Source organism: Neopelma chrysocephalum, unplaced genomic scaffold (genome assembly GCF_003984885.1).
Source record: "Neopelma chrysocephalum unplaced genomic scaffold, ASM398488v2 Primary Assembly neopelma1_43, whole genome shotgun sequence".
NCBI lineage: Eukaryota > Metazoa > Chordata > Aves > Passeriformes > Pipridae > Neopelma > Neopelma chrysocephalum.
This window is the reverse complement of record NW_020897702.1, coordinates 5679547-5694972: the sequence shown is the minus strand read 5'-3', so window position 1 is coordinate 5694972 and position 15426 is coordinate 5679547. Positions and strand designations below refer to the sequence as shown.

The window sequence follows — 15426 nt, the reverse complement described above, 5'->3', positions numbered from 1 at the left end:
TGGCTGGGGGCTCCTGAAGACCCTGAAGCCTATACAGAGGGTTTTAAAAACATGAATATAACATAACATGAAAACATGATAAAACACGAAAAGCTAAGGGTTTACAAGAGATGATAGTACAGGGCACCAAGATTTTTCTGAATATCAGTCAGTAGCCTGAGATTATTTTATGCTACTTGACTCCCTTAAATAGCATTACCTTGTCAGCATAGGCTATATCCTTAGGAAAGGGTGATGTGCATGAACAAGCACACATCTCCTGACAGCAGCTTCAGAGAGGCACTGCATGGTCATAGTCTGGCCTTGACACATCCTTATGTAGCGGTGGAAAAGGATACAAGCAGGAATGAGGGCAACTTTGCCACTGGCCTCCTTGAAGATCAAAGGAAGGAAATGCCTCCACTCAACTGTTCCCTAGGCAGAACTCCTAGTAATTTTGTTAACTAAGATTATTTGAAAAAAATATAGTAAAGTCTTCAGCATTCTGAGCACCTCCAAGCTGCACAGGAACAGAAAAATGGCCTTCACTAAACACAGTCCTATTTAATACTACATAAAATTACACTAAAACACCATCTGCCCTTGCCATCACAGGCTTTAATGTTTAAGGCAGTTTCTTGCCCATCCATAGTTCAGCCAGCACCGAAATTCCAGACAAACGGTACATTTGAAAGACTACATGTGTTCAGTTGACAATTTAGTGTCTTCGTACTTTCAAAGCTACACAGGAGACAACAATCCCAGGTAGTATGTTTGAGAGGAATGAAAATGATATACGTTTGCTTGTTTCAGTGACTGAATGATTTATCCAAGGAGCATTTTGTAAGAGCTGTCCTGATGCTCAACTAAGGTTAACTTTCAAGGAACTTCATACGACTGCTTTAATAATCTTGAAGTTCCGATATTGATAAGAATCTGTGGGAGAGCTCTCAAACAAACAATTACTCACTGAAACAGTCTTAATATTATATAACCTTAATATCATATAACAACTGGTTTCAGCAATTTAGTATTTTACATCTAATACAAAATCCACAAAAGCCTTCTCCAAGTCAACAAATGCTTTACCTGACACAATGAATTCTCATAAGAATCAGAAATACCAAAAATAATGAAGTTTATCACAGCATTTTTTAGACTGTATGCAAGACCTCTGAAACTCCGAGATGCTGAGCCCCCATTTATCCCAACCTCTCAAGTCTCCAAATACTGCATTCCTCCTAAAGCTTATTTCATTAGCTGACAAGGTGATCGTGTTCACACAGTAAAAAAAGTCTACACTAAGGTACTGTTTCAAAAGACAGCACCATAATGATTTTCAGAGCTCTAATTCCATTGCAAAGAAACACACAGTTCAGGCAACAATATTCACAACTTTAAGACCAAAATATTCATTCTGACATCATACAGGCTGCCTTTCTGACTATGTAAATTGCAATCATACCATGTGGGAACTAGGTATTTAGCCGCAACCGATTTGGACATTGAAATTGTTTAAGGTAGAACAGCATCTTTTAGAAGACACTAGCAGAGTTGAATAACAAAGACTCTACCTTTAAATAACATGCAGCAGTAATTATCCTGAGCTTGGTCAGTGGTCTTGCTACAAATACATCTATACTTTGTTGCTTCGAGCTTCCTTCAGGCCTTAGTTAACCTTTGCTCATAAATAATGATGTGTTCCAAAAATGCTTAATGGAAAAGAAAATTGTAACCAGCCAACCGTACATGAGAACCCAAACTCAAGATTACTGAAACTGCATTTATTAGGCAGCAGACATGGTCTTAAAATCACACTGGCCATTTTCACAGCACAATGTATTCTATGTCTTATTAGAACATAAAAAAAAATTTTTTTCCTATTTTAGTCCATGTTATTTAGTTTATTTAGTCCTTAAAATATGCGGTTTACTGTAGTTCATATTAGCACCAGGCTTCTGTTAAGCACATATGTAACAAGCTTCTATCCATTTAAAATTATCTTAGAATACCAATGACAGCAACAATAACAGCATGTAAATTAAGAGCCAAAACCCAAGTAAGGAATCAGGCACTTTTTTGGAAGATGCATCTGTGATTGACAAATAGAGACACTCCAAGATTTTATGTTCAGTGAGTAGGCAATGAAAAGCAGCTAGGTCAGTAAACAGTCAAGGTAACTAATTCCCAGTGCAGAGATTAAGGCAGTCTGAGTAGGAGTGCTTTGTCACTTATAAAATTAAGAGATGTCCTAGATTCATGCTTGGTCCTACATGACTACCATTATTTTGAATAATATTTAGTTTGAGAATTTCCTGTAAGTGACCACCACAAAAAGTTACATTGAAGCTCTACATTGCTCTTGGGAGGTTAGTAACTCTACTACAGTTCTGTACAAGAGCTAGAGCAGCAACTTTTTATTTCCTTGAGCACAGCACCTTGAGCTCCTACTATTCTTGGCAAACATACTTTTTAACACTTTTTTGCCAGAACTATCCCTCTGATTTGCAGATTTCCTTAACTGAAGGGCTGTGTGGCTCCTGGGTGCTGCACAACCGTGAATCAAATTATTTGTCACAAGGTATACTTTATTTGTAACCTCAAGTAGCGAGAGAATTTCCATTTCTTAAGAAGTTTCACATACTTCCTTCATACAAACAAAAAACCCAAAAATCCCAAACACCAAACAAACTAAACAACCATCTGTTGCCTTTTCTCCCTCCAAACCCATCACATTTGATTTCTCCACTGTCCTTATTTGACTTCTCTAACATACTCTGTCCATCTACAATAAAAGTTCCAATAAAACTGCTAATGTTGGGTAACGAACCACAGAGGAAAGTGCATCTTTTTTTAGCTACTCTATACTCTGCCAGACTCCCACAAATAACTCATTCTATCCCCTTCCTTCCTCTAAAAGAGGCTTGCTTATTCCTTGTAGATTTAAAAGCAAAATACATTAAAACTGACATGTATTTGTTGGCAATTGCCACTGCTAGGAATGACTGCATGGCATAATGCATCTAGAGGTCACAGGGCAGCCCATACATAGATGCTAGTTCTGTTTAACTTGAACTGCTCTATATTATAAAGTAGGGTTTTACAACAGCATTTCACGTAAATTCAGACTCATCTCTGCATTCAAATCTGGCAAAGTCTTAACACTGCTGATCAATATTCCTCACAGCTTCAACCAATAATCTATTCCCATATTCAGTTGGTGAACACTGACATGTTCTGGACATCCACAGGTAGCTCAGGAAGCAAGAACAGCTCTGCTGCTGCACTGTTCATGTCTCACTGCTTTAGTCTAATTCTAGAAAGAACTGGAAACAAATCTTATTGACACAGTATAACTGTTGCCCAGCAGAGACACTGCTACCCGCTCAACTGAGAAGCTGGACACAACACCTGATTTGCTTTTATCCTGATGGCTTCCAGCACTTTTACTTTTTTTTTTAAAGCCAAGAATATAAAGATGCTCTGTAAGAAAGCCCCAGGCAGGCTTCTCTTTTCTAGTCAAACAAACACCATTCCCTGAAGTGAACACTAACTTTCAAAGACTTCTTTTTCCCTGAGTTTTAAAAACACACCAGCTAGTTCCCTATCAGTTTACTCTATACATCTGAAGTTTTTATTAAAGTTTATCTAATAAATATGATACCCACTTCAATTACTAAAAATAATTTTAATAAGAAAACTCCTGAAAATCATCAAGATCATGTTTCCTTTTTAAAATTAAACCACCAGAGTAATTTCCCTAAAGATTTAGTTATACAATAGATTTATTTTATTAATATTTACTAAACCTATTAACTCTGTCTACTGAACTGTAGAGCCCTGGATAGAACTATAAATCCCTTGAGAACTTGATAATATTAAACCTACTATAGACAGACCAATTAAGTTTTAATAACTTGAAAAGAAAGTACAAGTTTTCAAAAAAATCAGCTAGTTGTGAACCCATCCCCCCTTTCCTTATGTTATCTACAGATAAATTCTGAAATTTTAATTCTATAATCAAGACAAATTATTACCATACCAACCTAGATCTTACAAAGCCCCTTCACTATTAATTGGTTTTATTAATCCACATTTTCCCAGAGTTCTACAGACTACTAAACTGTGTATCCAAACATACACGCTCTGCTGTCCTTCCCCCTCCTCCCCACCCCCAAGGACACAGAGTTCTTGAAGCCATACGACCTTGGTCACCATTAGCCATGTAAACGGTCCCTAGTTGTACTACAGAATTTGATACCCTGTCTTTCTACAAATAGCTGTATTTCAGTGAATACTACACTTTAGCTACAAGAACTTGAATAAATAACGGACACCAAATTCCTCAATCTTTCAAATCAGAGGAAAGCTTCATTGTGATGTGTCAGTTTTGCTGGACACAGAAAATGGACAAAGATTTTACATCCAGCTTTCCACTAAGTACTCACTGTCATTTCTCAGTCTTCTAGTGGAATTTGGATATTGTCAACCTATTATCAATATCATCCCAGGCTGAAAAACACTTGAATATACAGTTGTCTCAGGGGTCACTTTCTCTTTTCCAGAGTGTCACAGCAGATCAGAGTTGAATGCAGGTTGTACATATCAGCCTGAAGAGGAAGCAAGTCCTTAAATCTGGAAAGTTTGTATGAACATTAATTTCTACTCTCCAGTCACTGTTTCATATGCCAGCAGAGGCCCCAAATCAGTATATTCCACAGCTGAACAGTTCTTGTCTCAGAGAAAAGATGTGCTCCCAAGATTAATCTGAAGGATGTTAATGCCTATGGCCATACTTCAAACAAGAGGGACATGCATGTAGAACTGAACATCCAGATTACCTTTCTGGGATGAAGTTAGTTATATTTAGTGTTCCAGATAACAAGTAAGAAAAAGTAAAACCATCTTGTATTGAACAATGTTCTTGACCTGACCAGAAACAAACACAAAAGGATCCAAAGGCACATGCATTTAACAAAGGAACATATTAGCAAAATGATGGACTAGGGAACTGGGCTTTCACCTAAAATTTTTGAGGGCTTTGTTATGTGAATTGCCATACTGGATCACTTATGTCACTTTCATCATGGTGAGACAGGAGGTAGAACACAGCTGTGTAAGTGAATGGCTAAGTTTACCGAGGAATTTGATTGTTTTCCTAAACTAGACTATTTCTGGATAGAAGCAAAAAGCTTTACCCAAGAGGAGCACAAGACTCAAGCTGAATGAACTGAAGAGATTACACCAATTCTAAACTCATGAGGCAATTTCTCTATAAGTCTTACTAACATGACCATAACCCTGGTGTCCATCAGGAATGCCAGGAGCTTGTCAAGTACACTCTTACCTTGCCTGGCTAGCTTGAAAAACCAGAGTGCATGACAAGCATACATACATACATACAACCCAGCATGAAGGAAGCTTCAGGGGGACATATGAATCACCTCAGCTCTGATGAGCACCCATTCCCAAAGGTCTCCAAAAGAATATTACATTCTGACACTTCAGAACTGTGATTTTAGGCCTGCTTAGAACACAGGTTATGATAATTTAGGATTTGGGAATTAGTTGAAAATTCAAGATATCCAAATCACTTTTATCTTGAAGCTATGGCAAGGAGATCACACTCATTACCTAGATTTGTAGAAGATAAGCTGATTAAAACACTTAGTAAATATGAAAGAGAAACACTGATCCTCCAGCATCACTATCTCAGTTAAAAGATTCGAGATACTGAAATGTGAAAATGCACCTTAACACATTTTTCAGTTAAAAAAAGAAAAGCATATAACATTGTGGCAAAGGTAGGCAAGAACCCTACAAGTCTCTAAAAGATTCCTCTGATCAGTTCCCCTCTGTAGAAGGTTAAAAAGCAGAAGGAACACATACTTAGTCAGGTACTAAAGTCATACAGCTAGAGAACTGTTTAATTGTAGTCTCTGACAGACTGATCAACCCAGAGAAATTTCTATGGGACTTTTTCTAGCTTCAACCAGATGTAAAACATCTTTTTTTCTTCATTTCCATGTGAAAGAGATGTATTCCTTTATGTGACTGATGGGCAGGCTTGGAGTAATCAAGCTTCAGCTGCAAGAATGATTCTCTAATTATCATGAAAAAGCAAATAATCTTCAGAAAAGGATTTAACAAAGTAGTAGTAAGTCAGTATTATGGGAACCAAAAAAGTAAGACCACAGATATCCATATCTCTATTTTCTGAATATATGATACATACCCTGTTACCCTGAAACAGCTAGTTCTCCACTACCTTCATGAAGTTAACACTGCAGATAAATAAATCCTATTGCTTTAGGCTGGCTCTGCACCAAGAAAGGAACACTGCTTATTCTTAAAACCCACACACAGACTTTCAGGAACAAGAGACTCCTCTTCAATAAAAGCAGAAGATCAGATACAAAAGTATCTTGAGAGGAGGACTATTTAGTTCTTACCCTTCATCACAAAAGACAAATCTGAATGCTTTTTACAGATGTGCAGTATTAGCCATGTCAATCAAGAGGATCATTATCCAAAACTCCTCTACCTACACATGACACCAGCTTAGCCTTATTCCCCTCAAAACACACCATCATGATTTAATATCAGCAAAAATTGCATTTCCTGGTAGCTTCTCATTTAACAAAATCCATTTAACACTTCATTACGCATCCTTATGTTTCTGTGGTCTCTTGTGTTTAATAGAAATAAGCGTTATCAGTACGCTGCAAAGAATCCCATCTTCAAAGCACACAGATACTTCCTTCACCATCCAGCTGAAGCCATTATTATATTGTTACCTACACAACGGAAAACAGATCTGGATAATACTCAGGATCATCTGCTGATACAAGCCTTCACATATGTGAAGATCATTAGCAGTTTTAAGAGAAATAGGGTTTATTCCCAGTCATTTTCTTTTAACATATGAGAACTCTTATAAACAAGACAGCAAATTTTAGATGGAATTCAGGGAACACACTCTTCCTTTCCATTTCTATGTAATATGATCTATTCTGTCCTATAGCATGGACAAGGCATTAACCCCCTAAGTACCTGCAGCTTAAATCTGCAAGATCTTTTCTGGCTTTTGTCAAAAACAACCACTCATAAAACAAGATATGAAAGTAAAAGTAACTTTGAAAATAGTGTGTTTGGTTTTTTAGAAGCCTCCCCCACCCCCAAAATTTCAGCTATGGAAAGAAGAGTTATTTAGTAACCTTCTCTTAGGACTCCTAAAGGTCCTTGCATTCCTTCAGGTCCAAGTACCCCCACTTCATCCACATCAACTATCACAGTGCCAGAAAACACCAAGAGAAAAAACAGAGCCACAGATAAGGGAGAACAGTAATTAATGAATTCTGAAAAGTAAAAGCAGGATGAAACAAAAATACCAGCCCAACTCATTCACCACTCACAGCTCAAACCTATTAGTATTACTTCCTGAAAAAATAGTAATCTAACACTTAAGTTACACAGTCCTGTGTGTATTTAAACCTACAGGTCCGGGTAACACCTATATTCTTTCATTTCTAATTCTACACAGCACACTCAAATCAAAGCAGCTTTTCACAAGAAGAGCTGTATATTTTCCACATCCATACAACTAACTTTCTACGCAGATTAGCAAATACCTGGAGTTATGAAAGATCCTATTTGTTCCTCAAAAACAAACAAGAAAAACCCTAAACCCCTTCTACCTAACATTTTTGAAGACTTAATCTGACTACTAGACACTGTTCCTTATGTAACCACTTACTGGCTTGATAGCTATTTCTAGATTAAGAAAAATAGAAATTTGACCAATAAGAAAAGCTTGGTACAATAGAGAAATGTATTCTTTTCCTAATTAGCTTCCTTGGCAAATCCCCAGTGTCCACAGAAGAGTTGATTACTATTCCAGGCTGACTGGTAACTACCGAAGTAACTTACTAGCCATAAGTAGAGGACCATGGCAGATGCCTCTCTGAAGGAGAGCTGATGCTCAGCTAAAACGGAGTTTGCCTGCACTGATCAGTTTTCCTTGGTCAAAGCATGTGGGCACATGATAGCAGGAGAGACAAAAATCCCAGTTTCCTCCCTAATGCAACACACAAGATGTAACTTCAAAGCATCTACAAGGTATTAGTAGTACAGAGCTTGTTCTCATCTTCCCAGCCATATCTGCATCCCTTATTATCTTTTACTATGACTGAAGTACACATGATACCAATGCTTTGGAGCATTTGGAGTACTAGGTAACTCTGGGTTTAGTCTGAAAAGCTGACAATAACTTCACCCCCATTTTTTGGGAGTAATCGGCATGACATCGCTGATAAGGCACAGATGTCCTCTCTACTGCAAAAGAACCAGGATCCCAAAAGCAACAGAAGCCAACTTCTGCTTATACTTTTAGTCATATCTGATTAACAGACACCAGCATTGAGAGTTCTTACACAGGAGTATCAATTTGCTGTGGGTTACACATCTGTGTATAACGCCAGATGAAGACTGTCAGTCCAGGCACATGAGTTCTGCAGAACACATTCACTGTGCAGCTCCATTTAAATCAACAAAATTACTTTATAGCAAAATACTACCCACAAGTTCAGAACTGCATCCCTCCAGTGTTGCCCTTCCACTACTATTAAATACAACTCCATGTGATAAGCAATTGATAGCTCCCAGCTCTTTTTTCTACAGGACTGATGGGGAGGAACACACCCGACATTCCTTGGCTGTAATATCCAGTAGACGGGGTCTCTCTGAATCACCCGATTTCCCTTCTTCAGCTACCCCTCTCACTTCTCTCACAACTCAAATTCTAAAGATGCCAATGAAAGAAATTTTTCCAGGTTAAGAGCTGCACAGTAAGACTTTATGGTGTTCCAATTTAATTAAGCAGAAACTGAGTCCAATAATTACATTCAAAGTAAATCTGGTGCTCAAAATATTCTCATTTCAGAAACCTTTATTAGGAAAAGAAAAAAACAAGTGAGTATCTGTATGCATCTGGTTAAGTCTATAAGGGATAGACATTTGCAGATTATTATGCTAAGTTTCTAGAATTCAGCTGAATCAAGCTAGGGATTAGTCTTTTCTATTCCCAGGAGTTCCCTGAATGATTGATTTTTCTCCTGAAGTACATGACTTCGAAAAAAATTTAGCTCTCAAAACCAAGGCAAGACAGTTGTTCGATCACATCTCACCTGCTACTGCATGCCAAAGAGCAGAAGTGGGGGGGAAAGGTCACACAGGGACTGCACAAAGGGGTAAGTGTATCAATATTTAAAGGCTCTAAGCTCAACCTGGATCTTGTAAAAACTCATTTTTAGTATTAATGGATTTCAGAGGTGGAATATATTAAATATAATGCTACAGAATTCCAGTGTGAGAATCTTCTAGTGATAGATTTTAAGCTCGGTTGAACAGAAGTCAAAATTTCTGTTACAGGTGTAACACAAAATAAATACTACTATGGAGATCTCACACTGAAAAATTGGCAGTAAGTAGCTAGAGACACCTCAGAATTAAAAGAACTAGCAGCAATTATCAACAAATCACAAGTCTCCTACTCAGACTTATAAGAAATTCAATTCTACATTCAGAAGGGCAACAAGAGTACTTTGGTGAATAACGTATTTACTTTAGTTTGAAAACAATACTGATTTAATACAAAGCATTTCTGATGAACCAGTTTAGAAGCTCCACAAGCTTGTGCTCATGTTTTTGAAAAATATATGGTATCTGAGCTAAAGCAGCAGTCACCTGCAATATTAGGTATGTCTTCATGATGTATCATGTAATCATCCATTTTCTTCACTTAAAAGACCATCAACTGTATACCAATAAGGGTTTTTTTTCTCCTCATCTGATATGCCGTGGTTCTCAATTTTTTTTTTTCATAGAATCATAGAAGGGTTAGAGTTGTAAGGGACCTTAAAGATCATCATCTAGTTCCAATCACCCTGCCACAGGCAGGAACACTTTCCACAACACCAGGTTGCTCAAAGCCCCATCCAGCCTGGTCTCGAACACCTCCAGGGATGGGGCATCCACAGCTTTGCTGGGCAACCTCTTCCAGTGTCACACCACCCTAGTAAAAGAATTTCTTCCTAATACCTAATCTAAACTTACCCTCTTTCAGCGTAAGGCCATTCCCCCTCATCCTATCACTCAATACCCTCGTAAGAGGCCCCTCTCTCCAGTCTTTTTGCAGGTCCCCTTTAGATACTGGAAGGTGCTATAAGGTCTCCCCAGAGCCTTCCCTTCTCAAGGCTGAACAGCCCAAACCCTCTCAGCCTGTCTTCATAGAAGACGCACTCCAGACCCCAACTTAGTAGCCCTCCTCTGGACTCACTCTAACAGGATCACATCTTTATGTGTTGGGAGTCCACAGGGCTGAACATAGCACTGCAAGTGGGGTCTCATGAGAGCAGAGTAGAGGGGAAGAATCACCTCCTTTAACCTGCTAGTTGTGATTCTTTCCATGCAGTCCAGGATGCAGCTGGCTTTCTGGGCTGCAGCCACATATTGCTGGGTGATACTGAGCTTTTTGTCTAAATACCCCCAAGTCTTTCTCCTCAGGGCTGCTCTCAATCCATTCTCCTCCCAGCCTGTACTTGTGCTTGGGACTGCATCAACCCAGGTGCAGGACCTTGCACTTGGTCTTACTGAACTTCACGAAGTTCACACAGGCCCACCTCTCAAGCCTGTGCAGGTCCCTCAGGATGGCACCCCCTCTCTCCAGTGTAGCGACTGTACCACACAGCTTGGTGTCATCAAACTTGCCAAGGGTCAAGTTCATGTTCTGAAAGCTTCCTTTATTTATGTTTACTGATAAATTTCCAATACTCTTTACAGCCAGATTCTGTAACCAAACATTGCTACACATGAAATTATTGGAATCATATCAAGGCAACTGGAAAATAACACTTATCAGGTGGTAACTTCACCACAATAGTATTACCCACTTCCACCAGATTTGCAGGTATCCAGTAACTCCTTTGACACTCAGATACAAGCTTTGCATTTCCCATGCAGTCAAGCACAATGAACTGCCAACTCTAAATGCAAATGTCGGATGCTGCCTATTATAGATCCTTTCATCTATTCTACAAATACCTCTGACAGAAATCAAAGTGATATCAAATACTGATACTGACATTGAAACACACAGAGCAGGAAAAGATCTTCTGAGAAGATTCATGTACAAGTGTATGATTTTTCTAGTTAATTTTTACACATAGATGAGGAGCATGGCAATCATTTACCAGCAATTTTTGATTTAAGGTTTTAAAAGCTACTGTACATAGGCAGCTCACAATGTAGTTTGCTCAAGCCTCGGTTTGGTTACAGCTGTTCCATACAATACTGAAGATAGCTTATTACACTGAAATTACTTATTTAGCTTATTTTTTGGTTTTCCTTTCTTCAAACATGTTACTCCTATATCCATACCTTAAAAGCCTAATTATATTCCTGATGGCATGCTACATGTTTTTTCCAGTTTGCACCAGAAGTAAACCCATGAACATCATAAATTTCTTGTTCTGAGACTTCAGTTTGATTTGTACAGCTTGTGACTGAAGACCTCAGGAGCACATTTTGCACAACACATCTGTGTTTTAGCATTAATTGTTTATCTTGCTACCCCTAAGGGCAAGCAAGAGAAATTCAATGAGAAAGCTCAACAACTTTCCATCTTGTTAATAACACCTCCTTCTGCCAAGACTTATACCAGAATTTGCTTACTTACATCTAGTGATTCTTCATTGACCAGGATGAGAGACATACTCTGTGAAATGAGTCTGCAAGAGTACCCTGCAAGAGAAAAAAAAACAAACAACACACAAGGATTTACTTTTTGGAAGACTATCTAAGGTTGAGCTCAACCTTGAGATAAGCATCTATAGATCAGATGACAATTTACTTTTTGAGCAGTTACTCCTATCAGACAGACTACTGGAAACACTGGTGCATAGGACACACTCCAGAATGACAATTTTACTAGCAACAGTGGCTGAGTTTTATCTGCACTTTCAAATATATCACTTGAGATGTTTTAATTAAAGAAAGCACCATGTAAACTAGATGAATCAAATACAGCCTACAGCCCTACAGCAAAAGGTATTTTATTTTTTCATCTACACTGGAGGCAGAATTGCCTTCCACACACTACAGGAACAGATCTGAATGCACAGTTGCAACTGTGCCAGATGACCAGAAGTGCACACATGGATTAGTTGGTGCTACCCAGTCCCCTTAGCCCACACTTGGGCTTACATAAGCATTTTTTACTCTGGAGAGTTCAGTGTGGAAGGTTCTGAGCATCATTAAAAACTAGAGCTCAATGACACACACAGAGGCCCTACTAAGCCCTATCGGAATCAGGTAACTGTAGTAGCTTATTCTTAGTGTAGGACTGGGACATGAAAGAACAAGAAAGAGCAAGTTGCCATAGTCTGGAGCAGCAGTCAGAAGGCAGTTCTGCACAGTTGCCAGGACACCAAACTGGAAAACGAAAATTCTCAAGACAAAAAAAAACCCCAAACCAAAACCTCTCTTACATGTATAACAGTATAAGCATTTGTAGAACAAACGGTTTAATTCCCACTCATATTAATGGCAAGAGGCAAATGCAAACTTGCATCAGACCAATCTCACTGCTTTATCCTAAAAGCTCACTTGCACATACAAGTTCACTTGGAGTTGACACAGTCACGTATGCTTAATAAAACAGCAGAGAATGAATTTATTTGAAGCACACACCTTTTATTGCTCATCTAAATTACACAGTAAAAAGAAATACAATAGAATTGTTTTGTATTTCTACTGCGTTTTTTTATAGAAATGAATTACAGCAAGTTTAAGAAACTGCTGTCAAATAAAATGAGATCTTAGGAAGTCTCTTTTCTCATACGGAGATTGGAGGCTATTGCACTGTAAGACTAATGTCCCAGTGAGGAACCACTGTAAGGCTGACTGATTCAAAAGCATAACAGTATAGTCAATGTGAAAAGATGAAGTGCCTCTTTCCATATCTTACAACAGCAACAGAACAACTGAGGCATGACATTTTCTATGGGATTCTTGGTTCCTTAGGAAGGCCATACTGGCTCATCAATTGCAATGCAAATCATTTCCTCAGGCTACAAAGTTTTTATAATTGGGCTAGTTTTGTAGGCATAATCCAGGGTTAACATGCCTCCATGAGTGACTTCTGTCAAGAAAGTAAATCCCTTGTTTTCCTTTGTGGAAGACATGCTTACATCACACAGCCAGGCACTCTCAGGCAGCAGGTTTGATTATCTGCATAAGCTTAGTTTGTCCTCCATTTTCACAGCTGTATAGACTATGAATATCAAGTGCAACCTTGCAAATACATTTTCATCTTAGTTGTGTTAACGAGCCAAGGTTTACTTTCTGCTTCAGAGAGCAATACAGAATGACATTGAACTCACACACACACCTGTTGGGAAAAGGATGAAATATATTCTAATGAAATGCAGCCTATAGCATGAAAGCTTTGCAGATAGCCTCTGATTCTGCCTGGGAACAAGTCTTAGGCAGTAGTACAGAACTGAGCAACAAACCTCCAGCAGGTATAGACAAAACACTGACTTTTTTCTCAAGTCAGTTTGCCATTTTTAAAAGTTAGTCCCAGGCTGAAAACTCACTTCCTTACTTTTATTGAGAGGAAAAAGAGAATAGTACAAATTTAAGCACTTCCTTCCATACCAGGGTTATTCTTTCCCCAGGCAATGGCAACAGTCTTGTACAGTAGCATATAAACTCAGCATAACTAATTCAAAAAAATTTTCTAGTGGTGTTTGATTAGAACAGCAGCTGCAATAGCAAGCTGTAGTTTCTAAACCACTGCTTCACTTTACCTCTTTCAAAATGAGCAAGATGCCATTCTACAAGTCAAGCAGGAAGAAAAAAAAGATACTGTGGAAAACAGAGTTGCTCTGCTGTGCATCTTGGAAGTCATGGATTCAGATAAACTTACCCTGCAATTGAGGCTATTTTGCATCTTTCTATCACATTAAAACAGGAAGACCAAGACTGGAATAGAAGAATGTAAGCCAAGCCTAACAAGGGTTTATAGAAGATCTATACATTATATACAATTCCAGGGCTAAGATGATATTAAAATCCAACACTAGTATAAAGCAAAGTAGCTGGCAACTGTGAGACTACCAGTAATAATCTTAGACATTTGCAGTAATATCTTAAAGTTTTATAATAGTTTTATAATAGTTATTACTGGCAATACTAATACAGCAAGCAAAAATACATTCTCTAACGTATATACATAGTTTTCTCAATGCTTCTGAGTAGAGTAAGATCAGCTGCTGGTTCAAAGCCAGATATAAAATGTCAATTCACACCTGTAAGTTGATATCTAGCTCTGTAATTTAAAAGTCTGACTACAAGTCCACGAAGCAGATGAATCAGGTACTTCTGGGACTTCAAGTGTCCTGGGAGAAAGACTGCTATAACCAGAGTTCAGGATCATAGCCTACAGGCACATTGGTACTGCAGGCATACAGAATCCAGCATCTGAGGCAAGAATGATTATCCTGTGTGTTCAGGGAGGGCACAAACTTGCATAGGGATATAGGCAAGAGTGCTGGCATTGCTTCAGTTTCCTCAACTGTAAAAAAGCACAGCTCATCAAGAAGTGTTCTCACCTCAGAATTGGAAAGATATGGGTCTGACGGATGTACTGCTAGATGAGTAAGGAACTGGCTGCACACCTGCATCCAAAGAGTTGAAGTCAATGGTTCAACACCCATGGAGTTACACTCAGTGGTGCAACACACAAATGAAAACCAGTAACGAGCACTGTTCCTCAAGGGTCAGTTCTGGGACTGATACCATTCAGTATCTTCCCCAGTGACATGCTATGGGATCGAGTTTACTCTGAGCAAGTCTTCAGACAAGACAGAGCTGAATTGTGCAGTTGATACACTCGAGGGAAGCGATGCCACCAGGAGGCACTTGGATTGGCTTGAGCAGTAGGCCTATGAGAACCTAATGAAGCTCCACAAGCGCAAGGCAAGTGCAAGGTCCTGCACTTTGCTGCAGCAATCCCAAATATCAATCAGGGCAGACATGGGGATGAATGGATTGAAAGCAGTCCTAATGAGAAGTACCTGGGGATAATGAGTGATGAAAAATTGAACACGAGACCCCACCTGTAGTATTGCATCCAGCCCTGGGGCTCCCAGCACAAGACAGACATGGACCTGTTAGTGTGGGTGCAGAGGAAGGCCACAAAAACTATCAAAAGGCTAGAACATCTCTCCTATGAAAACAGGCTGAGAGTTGGGGTTGTTCAGCCTGGAGAAGAAAAGGCTCTGGGAAGACATTTCAATACATAAAGGGAGCTTACACGAAAGACTGAGTATGACTTTTTACCAAGGCCTGTAGTGGCCAGGCAAAAGCCAATCATTTGAAACTGAA

The 15426-nt window shown here is 38.9% G+C and overlaps 1 protein-coding gene across 6 annotated transcripts in view; it reads right to left on the bottom strand.

Moving 5' to 3' along the window:
* Window positions 1-15426, bottom strand: part of ATP8A2 (ATPase phospholipid transporting 8A2) — a 329286-nt gene that overhangs the window by 222371 nt on the left and 91489 nt on the right. For all 6 annotated transcript variants that reach the window (XM_027677856.1, XM_027677860.1, XM_027677858.1 and 3 more), the window contains one exon: window positions 11714-11778. In XM_027677856.1, coding sequence (XP_027533657.1) covers window positions 11714-11778 — 65 coding nt within the window. The remainder of the gene's footprint in view (window positions 1-11713; window positions 11779-15426) is intronic.